This window comes from Cyanistes caeruleus, chromosome 2 (genome assembly GCF_971803275.1).
Source record: "Cyanistes caeruleus chromosome 2, bCyaCae1.hap1.1, whole genome shotgun sequence".
In the NCBI taxonomy this organism is placed as follows: domain Eukaryota; kingdom Metazoa; phylum Chordata; class Aves; order Passeriformes; family Paridae; genus Cyanistes; species Cyanistes caeruleus.
In genome coordinates, this window is record NC_141702.1 from 43,067,930 (window position 1) to 43,087,924 (window position 19,995).

Genomic DNA, 19,995 nt, shown 5'->3' on the forward strand with positions numbered 1-19,995 from the left:
TGTATTGCAGGAATCAGTGCAGAATTAGGCTAATAATATGTATTCCTGCTATTGGAATGACACTGTGCCTTAATGAAAATGAGGATTAAGGCTACAAGAATCCAGTACCAATTGCTCCAACACAAACTGCAATGTCCTTGCAACAAAGGCTGACACCAAGCGGCTGCTCTCCAGTGCAGCAGCTGCTGACACCACTCCTGAAGCCAAATGCTTACTGAGCACAGAGAACAGGCTCAGCCAGCCCAACACAAATGGAAATCAGAACACAAAGCAGACATCAGGAACAAGGGTCAATGTTACAAAAAAACTGCAGGTCTACCTGTGACACTCCTGCAGTGTAAACTCAGAACTGTTTAGTCAGTAACTGCAGGATTCAATTAGACTTGTGTTTATCATAATTTCTAGACAATTTTTCAAAATCTGGCTGTGTTTTCCCACATTTCTTTTTTTTTTTTTTCAATTAATGCTCCAGAGGAATTGGGGGCTTTTCAACCTGCTAAAGTAAATTCAAAAAGCAGGTTATTTCCATACACACCAAGTGCCTTGCAAATGGTTGAAAAAGCTTCCTGCAGACTTTTATTCTGTCCATTACCTGCACATTAATTTGAGCAATCCAGTGCTATAGACTGGCCTAGCAGGCAGCACACTTTGAAACATTACCTATAATTTTATGTTTAGCAACTGCTACTGTTTGACATTCTTGGTGTATATATGAAAGACATAACTTTAGGAGTATTTGTAACTTTTAAAATAAATCCTTCATTTAAATTGATCCTATTTCCCTTCCACAGTTCTGGCAGAAAGAAGAACCTCTAATCAGAACTCTTTTAAAGATTTTGAGTAGTACTGTTTCTGTAACATGCTAACCTAGAAAAAGGGGGAAGAGTGTTGGCAACTTGAATTCTTTTTATGTTTTCTTCAAAACAGGTATACCATTCATCATTCCAGTTATTCAGAAAGTCAGTCCAATGGCTTTTCCTATACTATCATCTTGTTAATAAACCTGTACACTCACCTTGTTTTCCTGTGTAACAAGTATACCTGCACCCCCTGGCTTCAATGGCACTTCTTCCATTGCTCCAAAGACATCGGTCTCAACAGAGAAGGTCAGCTCTAAACCCAGATCACTGATATCGTTATCTAAAATCCACTGCAAGTTCTTTGCATACTCTGGATCAATAGATGCTACATCCTGATAATTTACAGGTATGCCTAGGAAAAAAATAAAGGAAAGAGACAAAACTGCTCAAATAAATGGGATAAAGCAAAAAGGGTTCTGACTCAATATGTGGTAGAAGATTGCCCTCTAGAGACAAACCAGAATAATGCAGTAATAGGAAAAGGGAAAAAGGGATGCACGGTTGTGAACTACAGAACTGTGCAGCTGTATTTTTAAAATACTACAGATTCAAGTTTCCTCTATATGTTTTTCCTCCTAGTGAAGCAAATGACATAACTCTCAGGCAAAACCAATTTGCATAATTTTAGTTCACTAATGGATTTCAGTAAAAGCATCTACTTATTCTGAACACAAAATGTTAAATGTTTCCTACAAGTCTTAAAGTTTTCCACCTACATTTTAGAAACACAAGTACCATATTTTCTGTAACAGCACCTTTTCACCCAGAGCATTACTTGGGGCGGGGGGGGAAGACAATTTTAAACAATCTTTCTGTACTCAGAAAACTCTCATTACCCTTCAGTGTTCTTTTTAATCATATTTGAAATGAGATCTATTACACAGTTTAGACCTATTATTATAGGAATTTTACATTTCCAATTAAACTTGCAAGTCATTTAGAAGCATTAAAAGGAGATTTTCTAGAAATCTGACTTTTATCCAGATACAGATACATGTAAATGCCTATTTTCAAACCCTTCACAGGCATGGCACTCAAGCACATTTGAGCAAATGGGCCTGGAACAAACTGACCCTAGTTTACAAGAGAGCTACCTTCTTCACAAGAAAGCAGACCTTAAATATTTTAACTCTGGCATGATAGATACTTCAACTCTACCACCACAGACACGATATCTGGGGAAAGGGGCAGGGATTGAGGGTAGCAGTAGGTTTAGAGAACAGCAAGCTATTTGGAAATACTGTCCTTGCTTCACCATCTTCCCTGCATTGTGCAGTGTCATAAGGATGTCCATTAGTAGAAGCCTTAGCACACTATGGACTGTGAATGCAGTACCCCACAGAAACACAAAATTCAAAGGTTAGCAGCCACTGCAAAACATCCAAGTGTAAAAAGTACTATAGTATTTCCCAGGAAGAGCTGACAAGTGCTGAAAGGGTGTGTGTATATAGCTCTAAGGCATTGTTTTTCAAATAAAATCAAGCAACACTCCAGTTTAAGATAGGGATAGATAACTTACTAATTAAATATCACTGTCATGTCGCTCAAAACAAAAAAAATCTAACAGCTGTCTAGTAGTTTCCAAAGGACTTTCACTTTTGCCAACTAGCAAGCTTATGTGCATTTGACACACGAAACGTGGAAATAAGGATGTGGGGAAAGACTGAAAAGTAGGAATCAGAGACTCCTCCTTTAGAGAAGAAACTCAACAAGTGTTATGATGAGAGTACAATCATAGCCAGCATGTTGTGAGACCAAAGCACTAAGCTCAGTCATTTGGGCGTCAGATATTTTACCAATGAATGGACTCAAGCAGGCAGTTATAAAAAAATCATCAGATTTATCATGATAAAATTTGAATCCCACAAAATACTATCTATCTTTCTCTTGTATGCCCTTGAGACCCCTGTAGTTTGAAAAGGAAGAGAAATCTAGCATAGCGTAATTGTGAGAAGCAAGTATTTCTGTGCAACACAGAACTTCAAAGAGATATTACAGGTAAGCTCTGAGACAAGCTCATTAATTATTCAAGGTTTTAAGGCCTCCAGTTCAAAATACACTGACCCAGAAATTAATTTTCACTTTTGTTTATGCCATTTCAAGGACTACTTTCTATTTGAGAGTGGAATGTAAGACTAGATAGAACAGTTAAGAATTTATCTGCTGTCTTTATAAGCTGGAGATGGAAGTTTCTTTTTACAAACAGGAAAGTAACCTTATCTGTAAAGAAATACAAAGTAACTGGAAAACAGCACTAGAGAAATCATCCGCTCCTCCCCCGTTTAAGCAGAAGGCTGATAGATAAGAAGTATGAGAAAAATAAACCTAAGAGGTCTTACTAATTTCTGCCTGTATTTCTCCCTGTGCCACATCTGGAACAGAATGCAGCCTTAATAAACATGCAGACCTATGGAACAATGTTTGGTTTCACAGAACACACACACACAAAAAAAAAAAATCATGCACACTACATACCTAATACCTTATAAAGCACATTAGTTATGTGTTAGCTGAGTCATCACGTAAGTTAGTGATCTTTCCTCACCTACCAGATATTGCTGCAGGAAGCTCTCAACTCACCACAGTGGAAAAAGGTGTGCACCCACACAAGACTCAAAGAAATGTATGAACATTTGTGCATACAGGTTTCAGCTTCCAATTAAGGCACTTCCACATCATGTCTGTTGGCTAAAAAGAGGAGTTTCTGAAAGAGATTCACAGTGTTCCTCAGATACAGAAGGGCTTAGCACACAACTGGTGGTTTCAGTGCCATCAGCAGATGCATATACTTTCCCTACAGGAAACAAGGATCTCAGTGCAAGGTGAGAAACCGAAGGAGTGAAAACAGACTCCAAGAGAGTTCAAACTCCTTTACTTAAGGCCTAACAAGGAGCTGAAGGGAATTTCTATGTCAGTAACCAGATAACTTGTATTTGGCATGAACAAGAGCTAGCAAAAATAAAACAAATCCACTCAGGAGCATCCACTACTGCGCAACTGATTCCTTAAACAAGAAGATAGGAGAAGTGCAAAGCTGATGGAAAAGGCCTTGGCGAGGTTTAAATAAATCACAGTGACTGAGGCAGAAAAAGCAACTATTTTGAGAAGCAGAGGTGTAATTTTTCCAGTTCTTTGTCTCTGATTAAGTAATAAGAAGTGATAAAGCTCTTGACCTTAAACAAGTTGAATGTGTATAAACCTCTATAAAGTTCTAGGATACCTGTAAAACAGAATGTTGGAATGACAAGACCTTATTAAGACCAGTTAGACCTTATTAACAGAGACTAATGACTGCTGCTTGGTTTGCAATAGTTATTCTAGCAAAGTGAAAAAAAAAAGTAATGGATCATCTTGTCAATTCAGAAACCAATAAATCAAGCATATCATCACTAACAGTCATTTCCAAAAGAGGTGACAAGATCAACATTTCACGATTCTCAAGGTAACATGGAACAGCAGAAAAATAAGATTTTCTTTTTTGTGAATACATCACAAGGAGATTAGCCTGTGTTATTCATAGCAATGAAAGCAGCATGGCCATCAGATCAAAGGCAATGATTCTCTCCCTCTACCTCACACTCATCTGGAGCACTGCATCCAGTTCTGAGGCCCCAACATAAGGACACAGACCTGTTGGAGCAAGTCCAGAAGAGGTTACAATGATGATCAGATGGCTGAAGCACCTCTCCTATGAAAACTGAAGGCTGGACATGTTTCAGCCTGGAGAAGAGAAAGCTCCAGGGAGACCTTCAAGCAGCCTTCCAGCACCAGAAGGCAGCCTACAAAAGAGCTGGAGAGGGACTTTTGACACAGGCAAGTAATGACAGGACAAAGGGGAATGGGTTAAATCTGAAAGACAGTAAGTTTAGATTAGATATTAGGGAGGATTTCTTTACTGTGGGGGTGATGAGGCAATGGAACAGGTCGCCCAGTCCTTCCAACCCCTGCAAGTGTTCCAAGATGAAGCTGTACAGGGCTTTGAGCAACCTGGTCTAGAGGAAGGTGTCTCTGCGCAAGGTATCTAAGGTATCTTCAAACCCAAATCATCCATGATTCATCTACTCACTCTAAATGTCAGAGGCCAAGGCTTAAGTCAGCACCAAACTGTGCCATGCAATGATATCCCTGCTTTAGAACCACCCTCCTGTGTGAAGATCAGTGGCTAGGGGCACCTGATGGAGCACTGCCAACATGCTGCTGCTGCAGACTGGCTGTGCTCCACTGGCTCTTGCCCAGCATAGTCACTCTCCTGCCACAGAAAGTAGCACTGAGGGAGAGAAGTAAAATATGTTCCTCTATGCTTCCTGAAGAAGATCTTGACAAAGAAAACTGAGCCTGCACCTTCAATGAACAACAAGTGTTCTCTGAACACTTTCAGGGAAGATAAACAGTAAACTTAACTGAAGTTTAGAGTTAATCTGTCCTGGACTCAGCAAGTATGACAAAAAAAGACTGTGGGTAAAAAAACCCATTAAGCCATCTTATACTTCCAAAGAAGATTAGTGATCAAACACAAAGGAAATTCTGCATGCAACAGCAAATGAATTTATGTACTTGGAGGAGTAACAAGAATGCAAAAGGAATCACCTTCTTTCAAGAGAAGTGTTTAAATGACAATGCAGAAGAAGGGCATCTTGTTCAGCAACCAAGATTCACAAAGGTTCTTAAAGAGCAGAGAAGAGCCCTAGACCACAGCTACTACCAGCAAACAGAACTTATCCTCTACTAAAAAGGTTACATTTCTATAGAAACATCTGTCCAAGCTTCTTGAATGCTACAGTAAAAGCACATGAACTAACTTGTCTCATTAAGGAGACAGGATGAACCTAAAACATTACTTTGGAAAGTAAGTAGTATTTGTTGGAGTCAGTAGACAGCGAGGTTTTCAACAGCAGGGTTTCAATTTTTTAAAAACTGCTGCACAAGTGGAGAACTTCAGACATGATCAAGAATGCCTAATAGATTTTTGCCAGAGTTCACAAGCATTCTCAACTTTAAGCTAACTAGGGAACAATTATTTTCATTTCTCAAGAATGACACTACTCAGAAGAGCAAATAAGCTTCACAACTGTGATGCAAAGAATTGTTGTGAATCCGAGGTACATGAAAGGCTAGCAAGACATTAATTTCCACGGCTTTTTCACTTTTAACATACACATACACAAAAGTAAAAAAGGGAAAGGTTTACTACTCAGACAACTGTTATGACTAATAAGCAGGATTCGAATAAAACCATACCAAGAATATGTTTGTAGAATGACCTTGTGAAGTATATGTTCACCAGCTGCCTGTGATTCAGAGCCAGCCCCAGGATCTGGCCTGCGAAACGAAAGTAGTTCAAATGATCTGGATTTACAGAAGAGTTGCTGTTCGGCTGGAAAGTTGTTCCTATAAAACAAAAACATTATCACATTCCATTATTTTCTTTATTTTAAATTAAACTTTTATTTATCAAACACACTAAGCATCTGAAAACATTGCAAGAGTTTTATCTTGGGATTTTGAAAGTCTGTTTGAGGTATTTTGTTTACAGAAGAAAGGTGTCAGAAAGAAATGTCTTAGAATGTAATGACATCTTATTACAATGATACTGTTAATCCACTCTCCAAGGCACTGTTCTGAAATAATTATCATCAGCAAAAGGGTAATTACCAACGGCTAAATTTGGTCCTCCATTTTACTATATTGCTACATATATATATGTTTTACTCACTCTAATGGGCTTCGGTTCTATCAACTTGTGAACATGCTCAAAGGAAGGACGAGAATATATCCACTTTCTTTCACCTGTCTCCAGCCAGACATAGGCAGGATACAGTCCATTCCTAGTCTCCTTGGAGAAGACTACTTTGAACAGGCAGAACCTCTCCTTTTAGCTTTCATGAAATAATCTGTGCCTCTACACAGATTTTTTTGTATTATAAAAATGCTTTTATAAAAAATGACACCCTAAACCTAGGGGAAAAAAAAAAAAAAAAAAAAGGCAGAGACATACCATCAGCTGACTGGGTAAATAAGGCATAATCTGGGTTAACTATTTCACTGGATAAGATATCAAACCATTCACGCACCACGCCCTGTCCCTGCATGTCAAGAGAATAAAAGGTATTAGTACACAAAACTTTCACGCAATAGTTATGCTGAGTAACCACATATTTATTTTAAAGTGATTTTAAAGTAGGCTTTAGTTCAAAATCACACTTGTGAATGAGAATTAATATTTCCATATGAAAATGCCATAAAACAAACCATGCACTTTTACCCACCATGCCTTCTTCTCCATGAAATCTCACAGCGATCCCCTGCTTTAATTTCGCACAGTTTGCTTTAGACACAACTTCACAGCTACTCCTAAAAATAGAATCTAAACACAAAATACCAATTATTTTTTTAATCTTCATTCATCATCCTTCAAAGACACACTAATTACATTTAGAACACAATACCTCTGTGAACCAAAAGTATGTCATTTTCACTGACAGGCCTGTGCACCATGTCTGAATCTGGCTGCCCGGCGTGCAGATGTTCATAGAACCATTCACAGCGATCTTTAAATGGCTACAAAACAAGGTGCAAATCATATCATACACATGCATTCCTCTGAAAAATTCCTCTCCCATAAGCAAATGGTTATGCATAATTCTGAATTGATTTTTGAGATGTGCAGAGTTACCCCAACATGCTATACAGTATTTTAGGAAGAAGAAAGGACTAGACATGAGCTTGAGTGGTTGCTGAAGCTGAGTGTGCAGAAAGACTGGACCAACAGCTGTCCAGAAATAGCTACTGAAGTTTTCCATGGAAGAGAAAAACAGCACAAAACTTTTTACAGGTTAGGGGAGAGCATGAACGAACTTAGATAAGAAATAAGTTACTGGTTTCTGTAAAACTACTGATAATCAACCACAGAAGCACAAGTAATATGAACCAGCCCTATTTGCAGTAAGGTTCACTGGCAATATAGAACAGCCCAAAGGAATGAGAAACCTTACAAAGCAATTCCCAGGTTAGAAAGTTCTAACTTATTTGACTCAGTATTTATATAGACATTTTGCAGCTCTTTCAAGACAGATATGACACAAGTATGGCCCTTCTCATCCCCTGCAGTTCACAGCACGTACATGAGTTGATCTAACAAAGAGCTCTCGGGGTCTCCTCATTATTCATTCATACGTAGGAAATTTCACAAACACACATCATAACGAAAGAATGAATAAACAATACACCAACACCATGCCCCAGAAATGAAACTGGATTAATAAAAGCATTTTATCTTTAAAAATAAAAGCACAGTATGGTTCACAACTAAGGAAATAAAGCTGTTGGAACAGACAACAAGACAACGTGATGTTCCACTAAAGGAGTTGCCACTAATTATGACCAAATCAATTAATAGTGATGTATTTATCCTCTGGTTTGTCTCAAAATATAAGTCATTTAGGGGGAGGTAAAGCATTTTAAAGCCCAATCTATTAGATGTGCACAAACAGATTTAGAAACAGAAATTTCATTCTTTAAGTGAAAGTTGGACTTGTAAGACACATCCAACACTGGTTATCTCAAATAGACACACTCACGTATTTTAGAGAATTATGAATACAGAGATCTGGCCGCCATGTCTGTTAAATATGGTATTTCCACATTATGTATTCAGAAGCACTAGAGGCCATGTTTAGCTCTTTCATCCTCCCAAAATGGATTTTCTTTAAGTATTATTTTTTTAAAAAAAACACCCTGTGTATAATCACAGAAGTTGTAACTAAGCAGCTGCTGACATTTACCTGAGCTTTTATGATGTGCATAAATCTGGACATTAGTTCAGGACACTCCAGAAGAAAATGAAAGTGATCAAAAATTATTTTGGGATTTCTGAAAGAAAAACAGGTTAGAAGCCTGTTAGAGATTGAATAATAATGTTTTGTGATGCAAAAAGTCTACATAAAGAAGCAACGCAATTAATCTTAGACAAGTTTCAAGATTATATTTTATCACTTTTTCCTAATTCTTTTTCCAAACAACTTATACTACCTCATCTGTTAAACATGGGAGGATTAGAAGCAGCTTGCCACACAGAAGGAAGGTTATAAACCTGGCAGTCCCAGAGAAATGCTGGAAACAGCCAACTGTACAAAGATGGTTTATACTCCTTTAAGTCGTCACACATTTGAGGAAGAATGAAGATTTTCATCTACCTTAAAAGGGAAGGCCTTATTTGGAACAAATATAAGGAAAGAATCCATTCATCAAATTATTCTGTTGCTCTGTGAAATAGATTTCGTTCAAATAGATCACTTAAAAATGCAGAAGAGTTAATTTAAGTCTGAGCTCTGAATCATTAATCTACACTCCCTTAAGTTCAGCAAGACCATTAAATTGCATATTGTTCATATATCACAGCAACAATCTAAATATAAAACTCAGTAAGAAGAAAAAAATTAATTATTGCCAGGGAGGAACAGAGGGAAGGATTACAAGGCCCATATTTATTGAAGCTTACCGATTAACAAAACACTTAAGGACATCATCATGTTTACAAACAAATTCTATAAAACGAGGTGATGTCATCCTGTTCAAAAATCAGAAGATGTTTTTGGTTAGTGCAACTGAAACTAATTTGAATTACACAAATTGTTGGGTTTTCTTTAAATAAATACTACACAAATTGAAACTGATGCTGTTTAGCTAAATTAAACTAAATATTCAACAGCATTAAGATCTCATATTGAACTAAGTGTTACTGATCCATTACTGAACTAACAGAAAAGGCAAAAATGTCAATAATCAGTCATCTTCCAGAACATCCACAGAAAACTATGCCCCAGACAAATATTACTGGCCAATTTGAAAGCTTTTATCCAACTCAATTTGGCAGAAAAAGAAAAGCTCTTATGGTGATTAGGAATAACCAAAAGTTGTCATGTAGTGGGGCCCTTGCTTCTAGATTCCTCAGGAAGCTTGTAATGCCATCATACTTGCCTAATCTTCTACTCATGAGGGCCAAAGTCACAAATATAAACCATAACAATCTTGGACAGACCAGGACGTCAGTTACAAGTGGTCACAGTTGTTTCCTTTTTTAAACCAGACCTCAATGATATTAGGCTTACCTAAATTGAACTGCATGTTCCACACAAAACTACATGTTTATCAGCCTGGGACAGGATTCCAAGTGAGCATTACTTTGAGACTGAACTCTCCTTGTTATATATAATATAGTCAAATAAGTTTTGCCCCGGCTATCATCCACAAAGATAACTCACTGTTTTTTTCTTCTGAGCTTATAGCTCTTCTTGCTGGATAATCACATTAAATTCAGGGTTAATTTTACATTAAGAACTAACAGCAAATACAGCTAAGTTTCAAAATATCAAAATCCTACTACCTATGAGTATACTACATGATTACCAAGAGCCATTACACATTCAATACAAAATGTGCCCCAGTGCAGCTACATTCATGGGCAGCAGCACTATGGAAAACCTGCAGTGCTGTTTGGTGCCTTTAGAACCATTAAAAAAAAACAACATTCAAATAACTGAACTAGTTAAACATTAAACAGCACAACCTTGATTGTCACTAATACAATGTGGTCAGTATCAACACTCTTCCAAGAAAGTATGTATTATTTTAAAATGGTAATAGTTTGGGTAAGAAAAATGAATCATCTCCTTACCCCTGAGGCATCTGACAGGAACAGCACATATAGAAGGCTTGAATGACAGCACTTAGCCTGTTTGCTGTCATGGAGATAACATCCTGACAATCAGCACAAGCTTCCTGCTTCCCAGCAACATCATATGTTTTTAACTCAACTGCATCAGTGGACAGCTCTTTTCTTCCCTCAGTCCCTGCAGTGGCAAAAGAAGGTGCAGGAGTAGCATCTTGGTGATCTGGTCCTTTTTGCTTCAATAAAATAGAAGTAATGTTGGCAGAGTCCCTTTTGTTTTTCATCAGCTCTGTGGCTATCAGAACAAGCCATTCATCCAGAGAATGCCAGAGCAGTTCCAGCGGCTGCAATAAACACACGAAAAAACAGACAAAAAAGAACGTGTTAACATTAGACAGTATTAACAATGTGATAATCCTCTTAAGGCAAATAAATATCATGCACATTTTAAAGCTTTAAATGATCCTTTAGAGGTCATGTTAGAGATAAGAGGCAAATACTCATAAAAAATTCTGCATTTGTAGCCAAACAGCACAAAGAGAAAATTTCATATAGAAGGAAAATCAAGCAGCAGATGGAAGAAAGGTAAACTCATTTAAAAAGAACTACAGAAGGACTATAGAACTGAACTATATGACAGCCAGTTGTTTGGCTTCACACAACACATTACTGCCTAACCACTGCAGCCAAGCAGGGAAACACAGGTTGAGTTTCTAGAGTAAGAGAGTGCCAATTCTTTATGAAGAACCTGGTCAAAGGAGCTTCCTTTACTAAGAAGATGCAGGAAATCCCAGATAACACCACTGAGATTCAGGTTCATGCACATGTCTAGTAAGAATGTGCTTTATGCATAATGTGAGCTAAAGCCCAATATAATTGAAATCCAGTACAATTCCCTCATTACACACCTACTGTGAGCTGCAGGCCTACTACACGGAAGAAAAAGGGATAAGGCCTGTGCCCTTCTCATGAGCATAACAAAATCCATAAGGGCTAACTGGCCTGTCCCTTAATGGTGTTTAAAGGCTTGTTTCACAAGCCTACAGTCTAGTGAGCACAGTGATATGACTCCTACAGGGAGGCCATCAACTCTAGTACTTCACAGCATTACAAAAGTAGGAGTGAACTTCTTAATGGAGTCCTTTTTCCATGTATTACTGTTGCATCAACATTTTTCACCAGTGAAAACATTCAAAGACTTAGCAAACACTGAAAGTTATGTTCTCAGGTTGCTTTTGAAAATAAAGAGCTGCTCACAGCATCTGTACACTATCTAGAGCACTGTCAGCACCTCATAGCTGACACGCTCTCAATACACAGTAAATTACTTCTCATAAGAGCTGTGTATTAAAAGATTCTGCTGAAATTCACCATTTAAAAATTTACCACTACACTTCCATTTTTCCCCAGTAGGAGTGTGGGGGAAAGCCACCCTTATGTCTAATACTTGTAGGCTTTGCTCAATACTTTGTTATCACTTAATGCTTATTAATAATAACGTAATGCTTATGCTCCTAGTGACTGTGTACTTCTCTAGATGGTGATCTGAATACCTCCAGCGCAAGCAGTATTTTCTACATAACTGTCTGCCATACAGGATCAAGTTATCCTCTTTCCAAGACCTATCTGGCAGACCTTTACCACAAAATACAAAGTAAAAAAACTTTCTGATGGAAAATAGGATTAACGGAACACACTGAAGAATTGAAATGCATCTGTACTCTTAATCTGTAGCTCAGGAAAAACTAGTTATTTAGTAGAACACTAAAATCTAGGTTTTTTCTCTCATACTTTTCAATGTTTAGCTTGCCAGACACCATATTCCCCTGTGGTTTGTCTTTTATTTCCCACAGATTTAGCACACCTTTCAGAACTTTTCCACTCAATTTGTTTTTCCAAAGCTAGTTCTTCACAGCTTCTGATTATAAACTCATTCAAAAGTCTAGTCAAGCACAGCAGCTATAACATTTCATTTTCTTTCTTTCCAGTCCAATTCCAGGATGTACAACAACTAAATATTGCCCATCACTTCAATATCCACAACTGTCAGCATTTTATGTTGGCTTCCACGACCAGACCTTCTTAAGTGGCATACAGACATATTCCATCAAACCACTCGCAATGTTTTCTTCAAAGTACTAGTTAGCATTTTTCAGTCAATTCTTACCATGAACCCCATATTAAACAAAGACCTTCACTCAAACTTCAGATGTCATATTTCGCAGTGCAGAAAAGTTTCTCTAGATGATACAACCAAGTCTGATGGAGTACCAAGCTTTTATAGCTGCACACCTTACCTCCCAAACACAAGAATTTACCTATGCAAACAATGCCTTCCTCTTTACTCATCTAGAAAGCAAGACCAGTAACCAAATCCATATTCAAACTGCAACACTGAAGCAAAATCTTTTGCCAGATGTCAGATAGCTTTTTAAGACACAGGGTGCAGGAGGTCTCTAATCCATGAAGTGACTTTGTCACAGCAGAGAAGTTACCTCAATTCTAGAAAAGAACAGTATCTGAAACAAGATAAAAACATTAAGCACTTCCCAACCTTATTCAATTACAGAGAAATTTTGCAGCAAGTTTCCTTAATATGTGATAACACTGAACAGAAATTGGAAGAGCAATACATGGAAAAGTAATGACCGTAAACCTGGTCAAAATTACTACTCAAAGTTTCTCACTGGTAAGAACTCATTTGAGTTAGCAGCTTGTTTCAAGCTTGGGAGACAAAATTCAATGACTTTTTTTGTATCTTACAGGATCAGTACAAGAATGTGTTATCATTAGCTAGTGCTTCCACTTTAAAGCACCTGGATAGGCCTGAATCACATACAGAGAATTCCTAAATATTTAAAGCCTAAAATATAAAGCACAGATAGCCCTGTGATTTTCTTGACCTTGTCAAGCAGTAACATTCTTCAGTAGGCTCAGATCAAGAATACTCACAGTTTTAATCCCTTCCCAGCAACATTACAGTGACAACTCATCAAAAGATGTTCAATGAGTAAAATGATACAGAGAAATTTAATGAAGCATTATGAAAAGTCAGGTCTTTTTTATCTCCTCCCAAAAGGTGAAAAAGACTATCATAAGTACATTTACAAAGAAAGGACAAAAAAAGCAGAAAGAAAGGTAGGATGAAGAGAAAACTGGAAGTCACCCAATTCACTCAGCACTACATCTAATCTCCCACTACCCAGTCTACCATAAACTCAGGGAAGAACAGACTAAACCAACCACAACTGGAGATTAAATAACACTGCCAGACCTGCGTGCCCATTCCCAAACAACAATAAGTTCTCATCAGCAGTTTTATATTTCTGAGTTTGAAATTTAAATTAATCTTTAAAATACCGTGGACACAAGAGTGGCCCTACTGCAGGGCTACCTCACTCAAAACTTCTAAATAAATTACAATAATTGCAATAGTAATTTTTAAATTGTCCTAAAATTTTTGTTTTGTTACATAATGCAACAGTAGTATACATTTTGCTTATTTATTAAAAACATACATATTGTCTTCACTCAAGGAAGAATTACTGATATTTTCTGGAACAACTGTGACAGTTGTTTAATATAAGTCTACTGCACAAGACTTAAATGCAGAGTAAACTGAGAGACAATTCTTTCATCATACAAAGTCATCTGAGCACACAGATAAGCGATTCTACTGATACAACACCTCCTCTGCAAATTGCAATTGAATATTTTTCTTTATTTTATACTGAGTTCTGAAATTATGTGGAGTTGAAAAGAAGGAAACCTTCATTTTTTTCCTTTTTGGGCTTGGTAGTAGAATATCTCACTGGAGATAGCTCTCATATGAAGTGTTTTTAACATCTGCTTGTTATTTAATCTGGTATACTTGGAGCAATTTTCATTAAAACTGTTAGAAAGTGCTGCCTTTAATAAAATAATTCTTGTGGTTTGGGTAGAGCTCTGTTTTTTAAAAACAGAATTTTGGTTAAACCCACATTATTGCCCTATTTTGATGAACAATTCCAAAGGACAATTATTACATTGCACCATGTACAATGCTTTACATTTTGCACACAGTATTGTTCAGACTCAAGTACTAGTTTATATTCATTATATAAATCAATTTGTTCTTAAAACTATTGTGATACCAGAAGAACAAATACTTATGCTTACATGTTTTTTGGGTTTTTTTAACAGCCTAATTCTTTTCTTATTTTCAAGAAAAGAAATTTAAATAAAAACTGAGATACTTCACTAAATAAACTGGAATTAAGAGTATCATCTTCCATGATCTCACCAAAACAGCTTTGTCTTAAAAGCCCTTAGAAGTATCCTGATGAACATATACCATCAAATAATTGCAGTAATTTCAAAATACTGTTTTTGCATCACAGTAGAAGAAATGCAAAGGTAAAGAAAAATCCTCAAGTAATTACTGGCATCTAAATTTCTTGATATGAGCTGTGCTGTGTAAGAATATGGAGTAAGATGGAGAAGAAAAATTACCCTGCAGTTCTTTTTTATTAAGTGCTCTGAAAAGTATGGCAGTTGTATATCCAATGAAGACTGTGGCACATAGGCAACTGGGGCTTCTTTACAAAAAGGTTATCTATGACTTTCTACAGAGGGATTCCTTAACAGAGGGATTCCTTAACAAACAAACATAGAAACACCAAACACCTTCAGGAACTAAATCTCTATATGACAATCATCTTAAGCACATGTTTGAAAGCAGATATAAATCAATAACCTTGCAACTGTAGTAATGAGCTGATATGTTTCAAAGCACATAATAAGAAAATCCCAGAACAACTTGGGAAAAGATTTCATGATCACAGTGAGAACAACAAACAGATCAAAAATTCAATTGTTTTCATTTATCTTGCGCAGCTGGATAAAGCTTATTGATCAGCACTCCATCTGTGTATCTCCAACTACCATTTTGCAATTATATTAATATAATCTATTACATTAATATCACCATATTTTGAGATTACTATACTCTTAACAGAAATAAAAACAAAATTTACCCAAGTCACCTGGGTAACTAAACCTTCAACACCTAATAAACAATCTATTAAATAAGAAATAAACAGAAATCATAACATGAGATGTGCATCAGTGACTAAATGAACTAATTCAGTGGGGAAAAAAAATACAGGAGGAGAAAGGTAGGTTTAACTTAAAAAGGGATAGGGACATCAACCAAACTTACTTCCTGTTCATGAGATGTCTGATTAATGAATGCATGCTTTGTGAAATTCATCTCTTTAACGTCTATCTTCCTAACAACATCATATACTTTTCTGACCTTGAACACCTGACTTCTTGGAGTTTTATTTCCATTGTAGCCCATGTCATTTCCATTACTGGGAGAGGATGGGCCAATGCGAAACACATGGCAAAATATCCTCACGATCCTTAAGAGACTCTTCATTTGAGCTTCATAATTACTTGACAAGCTGGGGGAAAAAAATGGAATGTTTAAGTTTCTTTTCCTAGATGAAGCAATTTAGTATAATAAGGAGTAAGCAATCTAATGGTAGGGTGTGATAAACATGCTGAAAACAAACCCTAAGCTTCAAACCCTAGTAAATTTTAACTTTCATTTCCTGCACAAGCCCCAGAAGTCAAATAAGCATTATGATTTCACTAACACGTAATTTTAACTTAGAAGTAAGAACAGCAAATCTCAGATCTTTAAAAATACTTCCTTTTTTTTTTTTAATGCACTTCTTATGAACCCCTAGGAGGAAATTCAGCTTCCTACAGAAAGAATCTCAGTGCATGAAGTAAACTGGGATATCCAGATGAAAATGTTTTTCAACCCAAAAGAGAGCATCCAACAGTAAAAGCCTACTGACTGATCAGATATGCTGCCACAGCCCATGCTCACCAGCTATTATTCAAGATGCTCATTAACTACCTCAACCAGACAAGGGATCAGGATGTTAAGGATGCCACTATTTCTACTGAAGAAAAACATAATCTAAAAGATACTAAACAAAACCACCACTATGTAATTTATTTTCCAACAAATAATACTAAAAGTTTTATGTCTCCTTAATTGAATTGGCAAACACTGAACTCTGTACCAAAACCAGTGCAAAATATGAGATATTCATGACTTTCTGCACAAGCAGAACATTCTCCACCAAACTCAACCTGCTTTTCTTTCTTAAACCCCAAGTAGAAAGAATTCCTCTGTCTCGAATTCATAACAAACTGCAAGAAATTAATTCTTTTTCTATCAAAACCTACCAACTTATAAATATTATAAAAGTGAGCACATATTCAATTATGTCCTTGAAGTATTTGCAACTTAAAAGCATGCTTCCCAGCCAGAGACTGGTAAACACCAGAAAACTGACATCTTATAGGATGCTGTAAACGTCTGTTGCAATTAATAATCTGTTAATTCACAAACCTGAAACACAGGCAGTTGTAACAGCTAGCATAGCTTTATTATGATCTCATTCATCCTAAGTCATCAGCAAAAGACCTATTTGTTTTCAGCACTACATTTTAATGACTGTGAGTTAACTTTAAAAAGCAATGTACCTAGAATTTTACCAAACTACCATACAAAGTATGACTTTCTTGTGCCAATTTACACTTTAACCAGGTAGGTTTCCAGTAAATCAATATAAGAAAGGAACAGAGAGAGTAAACAGTGCTGCAGTAGGAATATTAAGTTTTTAACCAGATAAAGAAAATCCCCTGACTGGCAGTCAGCCATTGTGTTACCAGAGGCTCTCATCACACCTAAAAATCAGCATTTGTAAAAATCTTGGCTTATATACCAAAAGAATCTATGAATTCAAGAAGCTAGCTCAAGAAGTTAACTATTGAAAAAAAGAAAAAATAAAAAGATAGACTACTAACATTTTGACTGAAGTTTATCATGTCTCAGCAGCAGTGTTCCTGGTGAAATTTATCATTATTCTGGTCCTTATGCTTATCCTGGTCTCCAGGATAAGGACTCACATATATAGAAAAACCTTAGAGGGTTTTTAATAGTTTACTGAAACTTCTACTGGCATGTTTGCAAACATTCAGCTATGCCTAACCTGCACCAGCAAGACCAAATCATGTTACACTTCAATTATTTTCTTGGGAAAAGGGAATACATGGTGAAGATAATTCTACATGAAACAGGGTTCTTGCTCATACTCAAGGCAGAAGTCTTCAGGGAGAAGCTTAGTGGCCCTCCTGAATACTTGCTAGAAGCATTACAAGAAACAATTTTAGATACTTTTGAACTAAACAACAGACAAACCCAAAAGCAATATGCTGTGGGTTAGTACCCAGGAAACTAATAGAGATGATAGCTCAGCCATGCAAGAATATTATTGGAATATTTCATGTACGAAGTACATTTTACACACTTTTACTGGAAGTAGGAGAAAGAAGAAAGAAGCCCAAGTTCAGGGTATTCACCAAATGCTACCTTAATCCTCACTCTGTTTATAAGAAAGCAACTGAGAAATATTTCTTGAAGTAGAAATTGACTGCTTCTGCCAGGAAACCAAGCTGAAGAGAGAGACAGTTTTTGCAAAACCGTGTCTGTGAAAGTGTCTTGGAATTGTTTTCTTTTGCAATCACATTTCTGTTGTGACATATTACAGAGTACCAAACAGAAGCTCGCCAGTAAGAGTCCACAGGACACTCCAAGTACTGGCATCTCTAGAAATGAGTCCTCAGGCAATGCAATGCAACCCTTCGATCTTCCCTTCAGCTTCCACTAGCCCACCCATACACAGCAGTGTAGGAGCATAAGGTGGCTCAAACTCAGAGACAGTAGAGACACAGAGCTACTTTTTCTATATCCACACTGAGGGAGTGCTGCTCAAATCAGAAGAGCAGTAATAGTAACAAATCCTTTTAATTTACCTCTGAAGACACTGAAACAGAAACAAATATTACCTCATATGATGTAACCCACCTACCACAACTTGCAATAATGTCCCTATACAGAGCAAGTTTGAAACCCTTTCCTGCACTATGGTTTTTTGCACTTTATAACAATTTATTTGTGGGAAGTCTACTGCCTCTAAGGAAGTCTGGAGACAAAAAAAGCAATGTGTTACAAGTTAAGCTGATACACACTGAAGCTCAGCAACAGCAGAAATTCTTCAATAAATTATCTTTGCAACAACAAAATTTCATTAATGTCTACACACTTTAACCCCAAAGTTTAAAGGGATTCAGACCTTCACATTAATTCATCAAAGTGAACACCCACCAGAATCTGGTTTGTTACGGGTGTAATGGATTCCCTACCATCATCCAGAAGTTCTGACCTGCTATCTACAAGCTCCATTTGAATGTAACATGACTAATGGGGAAGGAAATAAAGCCATCTAGGAATAAGAATATACTATTTATTTTCTGTCTCACTGATGGGCTCCTCAGATGCCAGCCCAAGTTAAAAAGAAGCTTCTCAAGTCATAATCCTCTACAACCAATGTTGATAGGTTTCTCTGATTACAGACCACTCTCAAATCTTTCTTTGCCAAAATGCCATCCAAAACATAAAGGTTGCACCAAAACCTGTTAGCAGTTGAAAACAGTAAAATGTTCTAACAAATTTCAGACAAAGTGTTTTGCACAACTTCAGACAGATGCCACAAAAACTAGGAAAGCATACCAAGTAAATATGTTCGCCTATGCCATTCATTTCCCCAAGTTACTGCTGCTTGTGCTGCTGATACAGCACACTGGTAAAGGAAATTTTTTATCTCATATATATTAGTAGCCATGTAAGGCAACCAGAGCCAGCAAACATGATACAGGTGTCTGAAGTCAGAAAAGTCTCCTCAAGCATACTAAGGAAGCATGTAGAAAAGTAAAAATGTGGAAGAAAAAGTGAGAAGGGTGAAGACAAAAAAAATTATTTGATAGTTGTCTAAAAAGCTTCTCTTCCTAGGGCTGACATAGCCGAATTAACCAAACAAAAAATACACTTTTCTGCAACTCAAGCTTCTAGATACCAGCAGCTGTACAAAGACACTAACTTTCTCTCTTGAAGTCTTTGTGAAAACAGTGATCTAAACAGCCATTATCATATAAATCAGATTTCAGATCCATCAGACAGTTTGGACTATTAAAACTATTAAGTGGCTAACTTAATAGTTACTATTATATATTAACTGCCAGGTAGTTTATCAACTTGTGACCTCGCACTTACCTGAGCAATTTGTGACCATTTGTTGTAGCAACTTCAGCAAGACTTGTCAAGATTTTAAGATACTGGCTTTCGCTCTGCTGAGACAAGTGCTCCAGAACTTGCCGCAACTGAAGGATTAAAACAAAAGCATCAAGTGTCAAGGAACATCAGATCAACAATAATTTATCAGTTATGTAGAACACTTTTACCCAGCAAGTAATATCTAACAATAATAATGCACTTCTATACTGTACAACTTCTAATCTAACCTCAGTTAATGTTTCGTAATCATTTACAAAGCTTACTGCAAAAGG

General features: G+C 36.8%; 1 protein-coding gene across 20 annotated transcripts in view; it reads right to left on the reverse strand.

The window, feature by feature from the left end:
• The window catches only part of HACE1 (HECT domain and ankyrin repeat containing E3 ubiquitin protein ligase 1), a 48,911-nt gene that overhangs the window by 11,932 nt on the left and 16,984 nt on the right, over positions 1 to 19,995 (reverse strand). For 11 of the 20 annotated variants that reach the window (XM_086876666.1, XM_086876661.1, XM_086876649.1 and 8 more), the window contains 10 exons: positions 19,703 to 19,809; positions 15,728 to 15,974; positions 10,534 to 10,871; positions 9,358 to 9,426; positions 8,642 to 8,729; positions 7,307 to 7,418; positions 7,127 to 7,224; positions 6,856 to 6,943; positions 6,099 to 6,248; positions 1,016 to 1,212 (listed from right to left, as the gene is read on the reverse strand). In XM_086876666.1, the coding sequence (XP_086732792.1) occupies positions 1,016 to 1,212; positions 6,099 to 6,248; positions 6,856 to 6,943; positions 7,127 to 7,224; positions 7,307 to 7,418; positions 8,642 to 8,729; positions 9,358 to 9,426; positions 10,534 to 10,871; positions 15,728 to 15,974; positions 19,703 to 19,809 (1,494 nt within the window). The remainder of the gene's footprint in view (positions 1 to 1,015; positions 1,213 to 6,098; positions 6,249 to 6,855; positions 6,944 to 7,126; positions 7,225 to 7,306; positions 7,419 to 8,641; positions 8,730 to 9,357; positions 9,427 to 10,533; positions 10,872 to 15,727; positions 15,975 to 19,702; positions 19,810 to 19,995) is intronic. The other 9 variants (XM_086876650.1, XM_086876664.1, XM_086876657.1 and 6 more) reach the window with 1 other exon arrangement.